The 14,469-nt window shown below is 40.0% G+C and overlaps 1 protein-coding gene across 3 annotated transcripts in view; it reads left to right on the top strand.

Moving 5' to 3' along the window:
• Positions 1–14,469, top strand: part of septin12 (septin 12) — a 62,757-nt gene that overhangs the window by 30,559 nt on the left and 17,729 nt on the right. The window contains exons 1-2 of one of the 3 annotated variants that reach the window (XM_018698372.2): positions 2,879–2,995; positions 13,577–13,978. In XM_018698372.2, the coding sequence (XP_018553888.1) occupies positions 13,609–13,978 (370 nt within the window). In that variant the 5' untranslated portion in view covers positions 2,879–2,995; positions 13,577–13,608. Of the gene's footprint in view, positions 1–2,878; positions 2,996–6,326; positions 6,483–13,576; positions 13,979–14,469 lie in introns of those variants that run through there. The other 2 variants (XM_018698371.2, XM_018698370.2) reach the window with 2 other exon arrangements.

Below are 14,469 nucleotides of genomic sequence, written 5' to 3'. Positions count from 1 at the left end.
TGGGTTGTGGTAGAACAGGAGATTAGAATGGTGTGGATCATGGAATCCATGTCACCAAGAACTGAGGCTGTTTGATAGCCAAGGTAGGAACTACCCAGTATTAGCAAGGTGTTTCTAATAAAGTACTTGGTGAGTGTATACTGTACAGTGAAAGTTGGTGGGAGTATGAAAAAGTGCTGGTCATTGTGTTCAATTTGGCCTGAATATAGTAGTAAACTATTAAGAATCATCTGCTGGGGACCAGTAGGTTTAACAGGACCATCAAGCTACATGGACAGACTGTCTGATCCATAGATATGAATATGATCACCTATTTTAAATGTTTTTGTCAGTGTCAGTATTTAGAGTAAAAACAACAAGAACATTTATAGTGAGGACTGAGTGGGATGAGGAAAACTTTCCTGTTAAAGATAATCCTAATTTCTCTCTGTCATTGTTCTCATTGTTGATGTGTGAGAGTTTAGTTTTGCTTCACAGAGAGTTAATGGATAGTTTAGATAAATTCCACTCAATCAACACAGAATACCTTAGCTGCCATTGTTGACACCTCTCTCTCTTTCTCTCTCTCTATCTGTGGGTTGGTTAGGTAGAGATTCTGCAGATGTACTTTTTCACCACTTGGGGGAAGCACTGAAGCCTGATGGAATTCACAATCATCCTGAAGAGCAGTAGCTCTTAAAACTGGATGCTCCATCAAGCTCCACAGGCTGTCCAGCCTCAATAATGTAAGAATGCCTGTTGTAATCCATGGTTCAAGTCTCCTTACCGTTACCTCTCCACATATTCAACAGACAATATGCTTTCCAATAGAATAGATGAAATAGATGAAATCCTCCTTGATGAGTTCACAGTATTTTCAGTTTTTAAAGGTCTCTGATTACAGTCACTGATACAAACACCACAGATATACTGATACTGAAATATGAGCCAAGATGTCTAACTTTAACCTTAGCTCCATACAGACTGGGCACATTGGGCAAAATGTAGGTAAAACATCAGCCTGGTGTCTGATGTCAGGCACTATAGTGAAGAATTTTTTCCCCTAGGGGGTGGAATGGAATATAATGTGCATTTACTCAAGTATTTATTTATATCAAGTATTTCTATTTTAAGCTACTTTATACTTTAAACTATACATGAGGGAAACACGTGTATTGTACTTTTTAGTTTGACAGTTTTACAGTCACTGATTATTTTGTAGATTAGTTTACATAAAAACCATATGACCAGTTTCTCAGTGAAAAAAAATGTCTCCATCAATTCGTTGTATCCTGTAATTCAGGGTTTTTTTTGTCCATGATGGAACTGAGAGCAGCAGTTGAAACCTGAGCTGTACCTAATGGTATCTGTATTTGCACACATAATATTCAGTAGATATTGGAAATGTCACATAACCAGGCAGGGGAAGTTCACTGAGAAGCTGTATTTCTGTGGTGTGGGATGGGAATGTGAAGTGTCTGGGAATTGCATAATGTGGGTGGAATGCTGTCACCTCTCAGCGTTCAGTAAGCGAAGTCATTCAGGGGGCTCAGTGTCATTTATAGGAAGAGAAATGAACACAGGACTGTTAACACTCATCACTGCAGCAGAGAGGCAAACTGAGGAAAGAAAGAGCAAGACAGGTGGAGAGATTAGTGAAATACTATCCATTTCAAAACAAAAACTCAACACACATCAGAAACCACAAAATGGGATTTTTTCTATTTCTAACTGTATACAAAGGCAGAGGATGTGACAGAAATCACTTACATCAATACGCACATGCACTTAAGTACAGTCGAACAGTTTTTCATTGCTATAACATGCCTCCAGTCCATACTGGCCATTAAGATATCCCTTCCTAATGTTTTTCCAGTGGGGGACAAAACACAATAAAATAAATACAAAAATGTAATAGTTGCAATTAAACAAACCAAGTAGGTATCTTCCAAAGATCCTCTGACCAAAGGTATCTTTTCAGTGTGAAATTCCCTCATTGCTTTACTATCCCTCCACTGCAGCTCTAGAGACACAAAAAACCTGTAATTTAAGAAGAAACTCATTTGATTTGTCTAACTCATACTGCCACACTGCCAGAATTTCATTTTCAAACTTATAGTCTTTAGATCCAAGTGATGCTGCCTCAAGTAACATCACTGGAGACAATTTATTAGACTTCACACCATTCCCTCTGGAGGCACAAAAGGCTTTGTTTAACTCTTTTTATATGTGTAGCTGTAAACAGACCTTGATTTGTAAAATCAGTGATTTTACCAATAATGATACTAATGATGAAGCTATAGTTTCCCTCAGTCCTAAGTAGCTTTTTTAGCCTCTTTTAGCTCATAGTTTTGGTTTGACAGCCTGCAAACTTTTATCAACCTTAGCAGGTAGCTATTTTCAGTTAATAAGCTGTTTTCAGTCCTCTACCTGCTTGACAGCAAACAGACAGTTAGAGAGCATCTGGTGAACATAGTGAGGTATATAGCAGCTAATGGGACAGAGATTTCCCCCAGGAGGTGGTAGAGACCAAAAACTTCACTCCACATGAATGGTCATGTTGTTCTGTACCTGTTACACGTGTAAATAGACAACTGTTAATGCTAACATGTTCACAATAACAAGCTGGCAGTACCAGTGGTTTCAGGTTGTTCTGCCCAAGAGGTCAAAAATCAATTAATGCAACTTTAAAATCAGGAACATGGGAGTATTTGGCTTTGTTGATATTTATTACTTTAAATTTTGGTGTGGCACAGTCTATGCAGATTAAAAGCATATGGTAATATACATGTAGCATTATTGTCATCTAATAGTATGTTGCTGTTGAGACATTGTTATAGAGCCAGCAGAAGATCTAACCAGGAAACAGTTTCCCCCACAGGCCAGGAAATGCATCATCCTCTGACACACACTAACAGACACATGCCACGCCCCTCCACACACACAGGCAGTGAAAGGACATCCTGCCTAGTTGTATATGTGTGTCACTGCTGACTGCTGAAACTCCACACACCAGGTAAAGAACAGCTCTCTCCTTCCTGTTTTCAGTCCCTTTAAATGGCTTAGAAGTGGACCTTAGTACTCTGTTACACCAGCACGGTTCTTTTCATGTGCTACTTTACGTTGTTAGTCCGGCGCTTGTTGTTCTGTGGTTAAAGCATTTCAGGGTTGGCACTTCAGATCTGAACATGTGAAAACTAGTTTGCATGCTTGTCAGCTGTGAGTGTGTTGGCATCTTAGCACAGGGAACAGAGAGTATATTAACAACATTTTAACTACAGAAAGATTAAAAAAATTGATCTGATCTGAAAGTTCTAACTTTTCCAACTTTTTAATGGTTTCCATGATTAAGATTAAAATTAACATTAATTGTAGTCTTGGTTTAATGATTGGAACGTGGTTATTGTATTATTTGTGATTTTAAGGCACAGTTTATAATAAGTGTATATCATAAGTGTTGGGGGTGAGGTGGTCCTGTAACCTCAACCCTTGCCAGTGTGCAGTATTGTGACACATGACTGTTGGAGTATCAGGAGTTACATCACAGTTACAACCGTTGAAAAGTGTGTTACTTTGCTGACCATATCATTTTAACAGGATTATGCTGTAATGCCTTAAATTACATGTTTTTGTAATCAAAACCACTCACTCCCCAATTCTGTGGCAATTCTGATCCAAGTCCATTGGACCTTACTGAAGGTTGTTGGACAATAATGGAGCTGTGTGGCACAGATGAATAAGATATCAGGCTTTAATACACAAACAATACTTAGAGGGATACATTCATTGCTGGGTTGAGTTGCATGTTGGACTTTTTGACATTAAGGGAACAAGGAAAATAGTATATCACCAGGCGTATGCTTTAAGTCAAATCTCAGAGATACTTTGCATTTTAAGAGTGTCTCAGTTTTTGCACATGAAGCAGAGTTTCCTGTTACTGAGTTTCATCTGCTCAGTTTGAGTTCTGTATGACAGCTGAAGCAGAAAATTATTTTATCAAAACCTAATAAATGGCAGCTTACTAACACCAACATTCAGGAAGGGGAAAAAGGAAACTGTCCTAAGAGCAAAACTCTGTAGGTTTATCAACTGGGCTGCTGAAATGTCATGTTACAGCAGATGTTCTCTGTTGTCACAGTGCAGAATATGCCTGTATACAGAAACAACTCCTTTTACTAAAGGCTAAAATGGTGCTAGAATATTTTATTACAGAGGAGCAGGACAAACACTTATTATTACCCATCTCACTTCTCAGCTCACTGTTTCAAAGTAACTTCACCAATGTAACATTGTGTCTCAAACAAGAGCACAGTCACAGTACATGATGAGGATATACATGCCATGATGACCGCTCATCATGTTGAAAATGAGAACTTTTAGTCACTCTTTAACCTACTTCTGAGTAATCAGATGAGATGTGACGTATCAGTTTGCAGGGGAGAGGTGAAATTAGCTGGAAATATGAGTCAGTCAATTGTAAATGAAGCTAGTAGATGGGCATAGGTGAATGTGGAGACATTTCTTCTCAGCAGGACTATACTGTTGTGTATGATATTGTTTTACAGTTCACCAGAGTTACTGATGCTTCCACTCACAACACCTAGCATGGATGTGATTCACTGATAGTTTTGCAACAGCTGATGTGAAAATCACAGAAATCATTTTCATAATACAGTCACACTTCCCTGTTTTTCTTCTCTGAAGCATTAGAATTTCTCTCTCTGTCTCTGACTTTTCCTGTGTGTAAATATACATTTCCATCTGTTTTCTGACTTTTTGAAATGAGACAATAGATGGACAGTTTTCAAGTGTAACAAAAAATTATGTGACTTGGAGGAAGATAATCTTCCATCTTTGTTAACGTATGAGAAAATAAATGTACCTTTTGTCAAAACACATCACATACCACAGAATTCTTCAAGGAATAGAGACAAACAAGCATTCACACTCACATTCACATGCATGTGAGTTTCAAGTCATTTATTAACCTGCATGTCTTTGGACTATGGGAGGAAGTTGGAGTACCCAGAGGAGGCCCTGTTCTTAGCTAATGAGAGATTAATTGAATAAATCTTTCTGAGGCTCCTGTAGCTGCTGTGTATTACGATCAAAGTAATCTCAACTTTACACCAGAAACCACACACCAGTGGTGTGTAAGTGCTGCACACAGACTCAGAAAACACATCACATGACCTGACCACAATGTCTGTCTAGATCAGTGTTCATACTGCCCACTGACACTACTAACACTATGCTAATATATTATTTGATAATGATGGGGGCAAGTTTCCATAAATAATGTTAAGCTAAGATAATAACAGAATCCACCAACATAAGAAATCGCCATAGATTAAGTATCTCCTGACGTCTTGAAGAAGGCTGAGAATGACTGTAGAAGCTCTGGTACCTGCTGAGACATCCTAAAAAAAACATGTTTCAATGATTCTGGCCATTTCATTGCATCTTTACATCGGTCTGTTGTTTTATATTGTAACTGCTGATAGGATTAAGGTGTAGTCTTAATCAAACACAAAACCCGGACTGGAGTGCAGTGATGGAGACAACATCAAAGCAAAGGTTTGGTTACACCTATAATATTATATTGCTCTCGCTGAAATACCACATTTCTTTATGTTCTGTTTCTGTCCTTGGAGCATTTGTATGCAGATGTATTATTTGCATCTTCCTTGATAGACTGTCTTCATATATTTATGCACACTGCAGAAATAATGACAATATCACACTTAGAGGAATATCATTGCTTCATTTGATGTTTAATTTGGGTTTATGGGCCACACCTACCTTAAGCAGGAGCTCCCAACTCGCCTAGTAACATGAATTATAAGGCAGCAAGCTGAAAGCTCTGACTGTTGACCAAACAAGAAAGAAACTACATTTTCATACTGAACATTTCCACAAGCATAAAAAGGTGCTGTCTTTTTTGCTTGATAATTGGTCGATGGTTCAATTTTAGATTCTTTTTTTGTGATAAAGGCAGAGAAGGTTAGGGTTAGGTGGCAATGGGGGGTGTGAGTCACAGCTGAATTCAACTAATTGGTCTCTTGGAACTGCAGTCAGTGTGGTGGATGCAGCCCTGCACCTCCATCCCACACTGACTGGCAACTCAACTGCTGCTTGGGGGGGCATAGTCCTTCTCCTCTCAGGGATTAGTGGAAGCTCCTTGGACCATTTGCATGTGAATGGATCCTGGAGCTGCTTTTAGCCACCAACACCCCCCTCCCTCCCTCTCTTTCTCCCTCTCTCTCTCTCTTTCTGTCTCTCAGCCTTTCTCCACTCCTCCTGACATCAGGGAGAACCACAGAAAGGGTGAGGGAGAGAGGCGGTCAAAGAGGGAAAGAGAGAGTGCGGGACCATCACGGCAAACAAACTTTGTAGAAAGAGGATTTTAGAGAGCAGAGAGAGTTCTTCCATCTCGGTCTTCTCAGAGTGAACTTCATCACCAACCAGGGAGTCATATAACTGGCTTTTGTGAATGAGAGAAGGTAGGATTTTTTTTGTTTCTGTCATTCTCAATGGGTATCATTGGGATACGCTCAGTCTCCTCGGCTAACAATGAAGGCTGACAGGACTGGTCCACTTTGGCGGTCAGAATGGGGGTGGGGGTGGGGTTATTTGGCCTCGGCTGGCTTCTTACTGTTGTATCAGACAGATTCTTGAAGTCAGTGCTGTTTGAAACTGAAGAGAAGACTCAGAAAAGGGTATAGGTTTTTGAGTGTTTGGGTTTGAAAACACATGCACAAACTGAATGTTGTGTCTGTATGAATAACAAGCACATTTTATCTGCTAGTCTCAGTTATTAATATACCAGTCTTTATTACATGTTCCATATATCATGATACTGTAAAATATGTCACACATAAATGTTTTATTCATTTACTTATCTATCAACCATAATTGGGTGTTATTTTCGCTCAACCACAATATGCACAAGAGGCAACTAAAATTATATTCAGTCAGTTAATAACTAACATCATCACATTTGATGTAATCAGATGTCCATCAAATCTTTGGTGTTTTAATTTCAAAGCTAATTGTATTCAATATCAAAATAGTGGTAGATTAATCCTCTGTCAATCAACAAAATGCTTTATCTACTGATTGTTACAGCTACAAAGTTTGTTTTTTTACAGCAGTTCATGCCTGTCTTATAATATTCATTTTCTGTGATATTTTGCATTGATGATTACATTTGATAATAGGGTAATTCTGGTTTATTAAAGTGATTAACCATGGATTAAATATGGATCTTATATTGTCCCATTACATACCCATGATTATTCTCATCAAAATAGTGTTTGACAGGAGGACACAGAGCAGTCAGGTGATCAGGCTGGAAACAAATTCCAAGATTGACCAAATTTATTTGGAAGATGAAATGAAGGTGAACAGTAAAATTATAACCGAGACTGTAGTGAACATCCATCACAGTTTACACACCCATTTCCTGCACCGACTCGTCTTGCTGTACTTACTGTAGTTGTAAGCACACAGTTACCCTGTCCAATGAGGGATTATTAGCAACATTTCAGTTGTACTTGCTTTCAGTTTGACCTCTAAATTAAGTGGTTCAGATAATCTGGATAAAGTGTTGGTTTGTTTCCAATCTGTCTGATCGTCTGACTGCTCGTGTTTGATGCCTTGGGGTGTTCCCATGGGCCCAGGTTGGTCAGACTCTCACGTATCAGCCTTATTTTACTAATTTTAGCCATGTCACAAAGTTAGTGGAACTATTCTTCAATTAAAACAGGTCTAATCAACCAGACATGGACATCTCTGCTCTGTGTGGTCAGTGGAGCAGTTTGAAATGCTACAGACAGAAACTGCAACAGTGACCTGACAAGAGTTGCAGATGACAGACTGTGATTTTTGCCTAAAGGGAGACATTAACGGAAGTGATTTGTTGGTATTCAGTGTAAATGAGACCTGGTGTGGCAGCCCCACGCTGCCCTCTGTGCTGCAGAGATTTAAAAGGCACCCAGTGACACTACAGGGGAAAGTTGAGAAAAGCTCAACTTGATGAAAATGTCCTTCGACATAATGTGAGCAGCAGGCAAGAGCCAACTGCACTCATTTTGATTCCCACAGAAAAGCTGTTCTGTACTCAAAATACAAACCATACAACAGGAAAATAACTACTTCTTTGTGTGCAGCGCAGTGACTGTGTCACAAAACAACTATCCAGTTGCAGCAGAGTGTGTCAGTTCTGTTCTCAGTGCGACAGAGTTACAGATTTATGAGAGGCCAGAGACTGTCCACCACTTTCTGTGGATGTGTAAATTGCTGCTCAGTACCTGGGGACATGTAGATCCATGCTTCATGCTTAAGCAGATTCACTGCAAAATGAATCAGTGTGAGCTCAGTACTTGGCTGTTCAGACAAGTTCTCTGTCATTAAAAATTTTTCACTTCAGACTTTATCCTCAGTCCAGAGCTAATTTCTCTAATCTAGTCTCTCAATTTTTTTGTTAATGCTTTACCCATCCACACACACACTGTTGTTCATCATGACTCATCATGTGTAGTATGTTCAGGCTGAGGGTCACCTTGAGCTGAACAGGACGTAAAAGCCTTGGGGGCATTGGGTTGGTGTAGTTATGGTTCACACCTGAGCTGTCAAGGTCTGTCATTGATGAGGCTTGCGTGAGCGTGGTTTGGCTCTGGCATGTCATGGTAGAGTCTGACTCAAGGCCTCGATCTGCTTTGAACAAACTTGTCATATTGTCTTAACAGCATCTCAAATCCTGTCTCTGAAGCCACAGTCACACCCATAACTTGTCATTTCTTCTTGATAACAATCCAGCAGTCACACACACAAGTAACTAGTTGAACATGTAGTTGAACAACCCCATTCATACAGACCCCAACAGAATGACCTCATGCAAATGGAGGATCACCCATGCTGATCAGCCATGTTAACCACTCACAGTGGGGCTTAAAGTCCATGTAAAGCAAATTCAGAGTTTGTCTCTAAACACCTTATTTATGTTAGGAAATAGTTCCTGAAAACATGTGAAAAGTCTGTAAACTACATATTACTGCATTGTGGAGTTAGACCATTTCACAGTTTTCCATCAGTTTCATGTTCAGGATTTTATGGGTGGGTCTGAAACGATGGGTCAATGATGCACTGGATCCACTACTCAGCACAACCTCGCCCCTAACACTGTAACTGTTATAAATATTGTCGCTGCTTTAGCATCAGCGTTTCTACTGCCTGACCACGTTATTTTAGGTTTTGCTAGCTAGCTATGCCATCGTCCTGCAAAAACATTTTCTAAATCCAGATGGCCGCCCACCCTGAGTCCAGTTCAGCTTGAGGTTTCTGCCTCTTCAAAGGAAGTTTTTCCTTGCCACAGTCGCCTAGTGCTGCTCATGCTGGGATCGGTTGGGTCTCTCTCTGTAAATTTTAGAAGATAAAGAGAGCTAGACCTGGTCTATATGTACAGTGCCTCAAGATACTTCTGTTGTGAACTGGCGCTATATAAATAAAATTGACTTGACTCCCTGGATGCCAGAGTTAGCAGAATGGCCATCGCGTTATTTAGATTTTCAAAGGCATTATGAGGAGGTGGATGAATTTAGTGAAGAGCCACACTGATGGAGAGCTGAGGAACACCACCAGCACCCGCCTCTGCAGTGACTGTTTCACTCCAGTTAGTTTCACAAACTTTCATCAGAGACAACAGGAATTCACTGATAATCACTGTCACTTTTGAATGAGGCTGAACCGACCATCTCCCTCCCTGGCCTTCACACGCCTGTCCCGCTGACACTGCTCACTGTCTGCCTCTATGTGTGTCTCTGTGTATATTCTCCTAAAGATGAGGGATTAAACTGGTTAGAGTTAGGCAGTAACAGTTATAACACACTTGTTATCACAAAGTTAGTTTATTATTAGTGTGACATCATTATACTTTGTTTTCCCATATTAATACAAATCAGCAATATGACTTGTTTCTTGAGTCCCTGAAACTTATCAGTGAGGAAGTGTTATTTCTAAACCTTCCAAAACAATAAGAAATTGTCCTCAGGCTCTGAACTTGACTCTGGCTCTGGTGGCCTCTTTATATTTTCATGACTTTAAAACCTAATATGTTTCAAACTTAGCTGGGTGGTTAATAATACATTTTTCTGTGGTGTGACTGATGCAGAACAGATCAGTGTCACATCTTTACATAGACTTTAAAATCATATTTTTTCTCCAGCAAAGTCAGAGGATTGTTTTGATTTCAGTCAGTTGAAACATTTCTCTGGTAAAACCATAAAACCATTAGCTCAAGTGTCTACCACACTGCCCTGCCAACTTTGCATGAACTGATCCCATCCCAGTGTGGTGTAATGATGGATAACATGCCACTGTGCCTTCACACCATTTGGTTAATACAAACATTTTGTAAGTTGTTTGGAAGAGACGGTCACTCTCAAAGACCAAATGTTTATACATGTGATAGCCTCCCCCATCTAACCAGCCCTGGGTTGATATTTTGATATTCATGAGAGCATTAGCACCTCTAAAGAACACAGTGGGTGAGGCTGTTGCTGCTGATTTTTTGTCATCATCTGATCTTTGTCGTGGCAAGAGGATGGTGTTGAGAAAACATTGAGAAATACAGGTTAGAACATGTTACATTGTGAGGTTACAACATTATTCCCCTCTGTGATCATATTGTATGGGATGAGCTGCAGTTTTTTTTTTTTTTTTTGTAGCTCTGTGCAGGTCAGTACAAAAATGCTTTAACTCACAGTCAATGTTGTTGACTCCTTTGAGGAACATGGATCTGTTGATGAGAAAGTTAGGAGGGTGTGAACCTCTCTCTCAGTCTCTTTTTTCATTCTTTACGCAGTTATTTCTGTCACCTTTTGTGTTTACAAGTGCCACACCATGAATGTCTACCAGGAGAAAATTTCGCACCGTTTTTAACCACCATCTCCATTTTTAAACAGTAATCACATCTCCCCCTCTCTGGGATGACAAGCTTTTCTCACATTTCTGCATGTGTCTGTGTAGATCAACACATCATTTCTCCTTTAGGCCTCCACTTTCACTGTGGTACATATTTAACAGAAAGGGAAGTGGTAGTATGCAAAAGCCCAGCAGTGGCACGACTGAAAAGGTGGAGCTAATTTACTGTAATGACGTGATGATAATGATGACCACTGACGTGTAACAGGACTGCATAAAACAAGGAAAGTTATATACCCCCCCCCCCCCCCCCCCGCTAGGACAACAGACACTCCCATTCTAGGGGAAACATTCATTCATTCATTATCTATACTGCTTATCTGCTGGAAATTCTCCCAGCTGACATTGGGCAGGGACAACATATACAGACAAACCACTGTTAACACTCACATTCACACCTCCAGACAATTTAGAGTCACCAATTAACATGCATGTCTTTGGACTGTGGGAGGAAGCTAGAGTACCCAGAGAGAACCCATGCAAGCACAGAAAAATCCCAGACTCAAATCCGGAACCTTGCTGTGAGGTGACAGTGCTAACCACTGCACCACCATGCCACTCTCTAGGGGAAACACTGACTAAATATTTAGAATATTCCTATGATATTAATCTGTGTTGTATATAATACATCTTGTGAGTTAATCTGCATTTACCTCAGTTTTTATAACATGCACCCTGTTGTAGCTACTAAGCAGAGAGTTTATTATATTGAATCTCTTTTATACAGCCTGAGTATCTGTGTGATATTGTATCTGCTGGGCATTGTATTTGTGCCTCCTTGAGCAAACGCTGCCTGGACCTCCTCAGTCTCTTTCGTCTGCCGTCAGACACATTGTTTGCTTTTCACATGCATCTCTATTCACTACAAAAGTAAAAAATTGTGTGTGTGTGTCCCTTGGTTACTTTGTCTTCTACATTTCTCAGTGTCTGCACATTATTTTCTCTGCTTTTTTCTCCATATCTGTACAGTTACATGCTGAGCCAGATGCCAATTAATCACTAATTAGATGTCACCAAAATATCACCCCATATCACTCAGAGACATGAAGGAGAGAGGCAATGAACAAAACTGACCCATAATTGGAAAGAAATATTCAAACGATTTTTTTAAATAGATAAATATAAAATTTGTTCAGAATACTACTGCAACAACTACTCTGTTGCATTATCTGTGTGCATTTTAAATATTTAAATAACAAACTCCACTAAATTTAGCTCTGTCTCCTAGAATGTCTGTTTTTCACAGCTGCGGGACTCACAAGAGACACATTAATAAAATAATGGTCAAATCTATCCAGCAGAGGCTAAGCTAGTCAGACTTTTAACTCCTAGTATGAGTTAAGTTCCAAATAAACTGTATCCTACAGTTACCATGATGCATTGCAATTTTTCTTCTCCAGCGCCACAGAAGACAACCTTTACAGGCTGAGTAAGACTACACATGACAAGTAAACTAATCTTTATGTGAAAATATGCAGAGTCTTTCTTAAACTGTTAAGGTTTAGTCCAGAGACATTCTTATGAGAATATCTCTCCAGCCTCCAATGTACAGGACACCTTTAGATTCTAAAATAATTATACAACCTTGATGCAGCCTAGTGCTGAAAACACAGATGGTTTCACAGGCTGCTGTTTAATGACACTGAACCATTTTAGGTTGAGTTAAACCTCATTACTTATTCATCAAATACATGCCCCTGTGTGCAGTTAAACACCTCCTGCTTCAATGATGTGTTCAGTTTAATGATGTACAAAAAACCCAGACTTGTCTGTGTCTCTCACTCTGCCCTTCTCTGTCCTGACTCATGAGATTAGTTCTGTTCCAGTGGGTATTTATAGCTGATTAAATTATGTGGACTAACACTAACCACCAGCTTGTGTGTGTGTGTGTGTGTGTGTGTGTGTGTGTGTGTGTGTGTGGTGAGAGTACAGCCTAGAAAAATGGTGGAGCTTCTTGAGTAATGCAAACCCACAAACACAAACATGCTTCAGCCATGCTGGTTTCAGATGACTGTGTTATAATTGTATTTAAGAGTATTTGTACACCTACACACCTACACACACACACACACACACACACACAGATGCAGCTTCAAGTTCTCCTGGGGATTGTCAGTGCCATCCAATCCTCTTAAGGCACAGATCAGACTATACATACACATACACATACACACACACACACACACACACACAGACAGATAGAAGAAGGGATAGACTTCTAGTACATATATCCGAGTCCTGAGTGTGTGAACACTTTTTTTAGCCTTGGAGAGCCATATATAGTCAAGTGCCACATGCGGATGAGTGTGTGTGTGCATAATTGTTTTATTGCATTCACATATGACACATTCACATACTCAGATTTTTTTTGTTCCCCTGTCAAGTTCTTTGTCAGTAGAACTGACATCATTGTCCAAACTATGGCTACTACTACTACTTATACTAGTTCACATTATTTGTCCACTACTGACCATTGATAAAGAAGACACTGATTATTGTTACAGAATTCTTATATCTGCTGCTCCAATCCAAAAACACAAAAACATGAACATCCAGAAAGCCAGATAAGTGGAAGTTACTTATGTCTGATTTTTATCTCTTTGTTTACTCATAGAAACTGCTGGAGAGACGGACCCACTTGACCCAATGGAGGAGAGAGAGGAGAAGGAGAGAGGCATCATGGGACAAGAGCAACAGGATGAGAGCAAGAGTGAAGGACAACCAGCGAGCATGAATACCCAGAATTCCATGACAGAAAAAGAAGAAAACTTTGTGGAGGTTTGTGCAGAGATGGAGGAGAAGGGGAAGGAGAAGGGAATGGAGGAAGGAGAGATGAAGAAAGAGATGGAGCTGGAGGCGGAGGTGACAGTGGAGCTGAGCCAGACTGTGTCAGCCCAGCAGATGAGTTTCATCCGGGGCTCCGACCTGTTTGGCTATGTGGGCATTGAGGCAGTACTGGACCAGATGAGGCGCAAGACCATGAAGGCTGGCTTTGAGTTCAACATCATGGTGGTTGGTGAGTCTCACCCACATACACACAGACAGGGACTAATAATAATAACAACAAATATTACTGGGCACCATGGTGGTGCAGTGGTTAGCAATGTCACCTCTGAGCAAAATGGTTCTTTTTCCAACTAATTCAGCTCCTAGTTATGACATTGCCTTAGTGACTACAGTATACTCAAAAATTATGAGTGGGTGAGCAGTAGATCAAGAGTCCATCTCTGTACATATGTCATGCATTAAAATGACACAGAGATGTGTTTCTTATTTGAAGAAACGCACAGTTAACATTAATTAGCCAAAAGTGGTAACAACAAAATTACTGCAACGCAGTTTAGCAGGAGAGGTCTGTGATCAGTGACTTAATGGTCACTTAACTTTTTTCTTTTTACCTCATTTGTAGAAAACTCAGTAACAAAGAAACCCCTTTTCTTTTTGATACCACTTGTACTCACCTCTTCAGCAGAGCAGAGATCTCAGTCACCTGCCACTGTTCATGTT

This window comes from Lates calcarifer, linkage group LG11 (genome assembly GCF_001640805.2).
Source record: "Lates calcarifer isolate ASB-BC8 linkage group LG11, TLL_Latcal_v3, whole genome shotgun sequence".
In the NCBI taxonomy this organism is placed as follows: Eukaryota; Metazoa; Chordata; class Actinopteri; family Centropomidae; genus Lates; species Lates calcarifer.
Note: the sequence above shows the minus strand (reverse complement) of the source record. Positions and strands in the feature narration are given on the sequence as shown.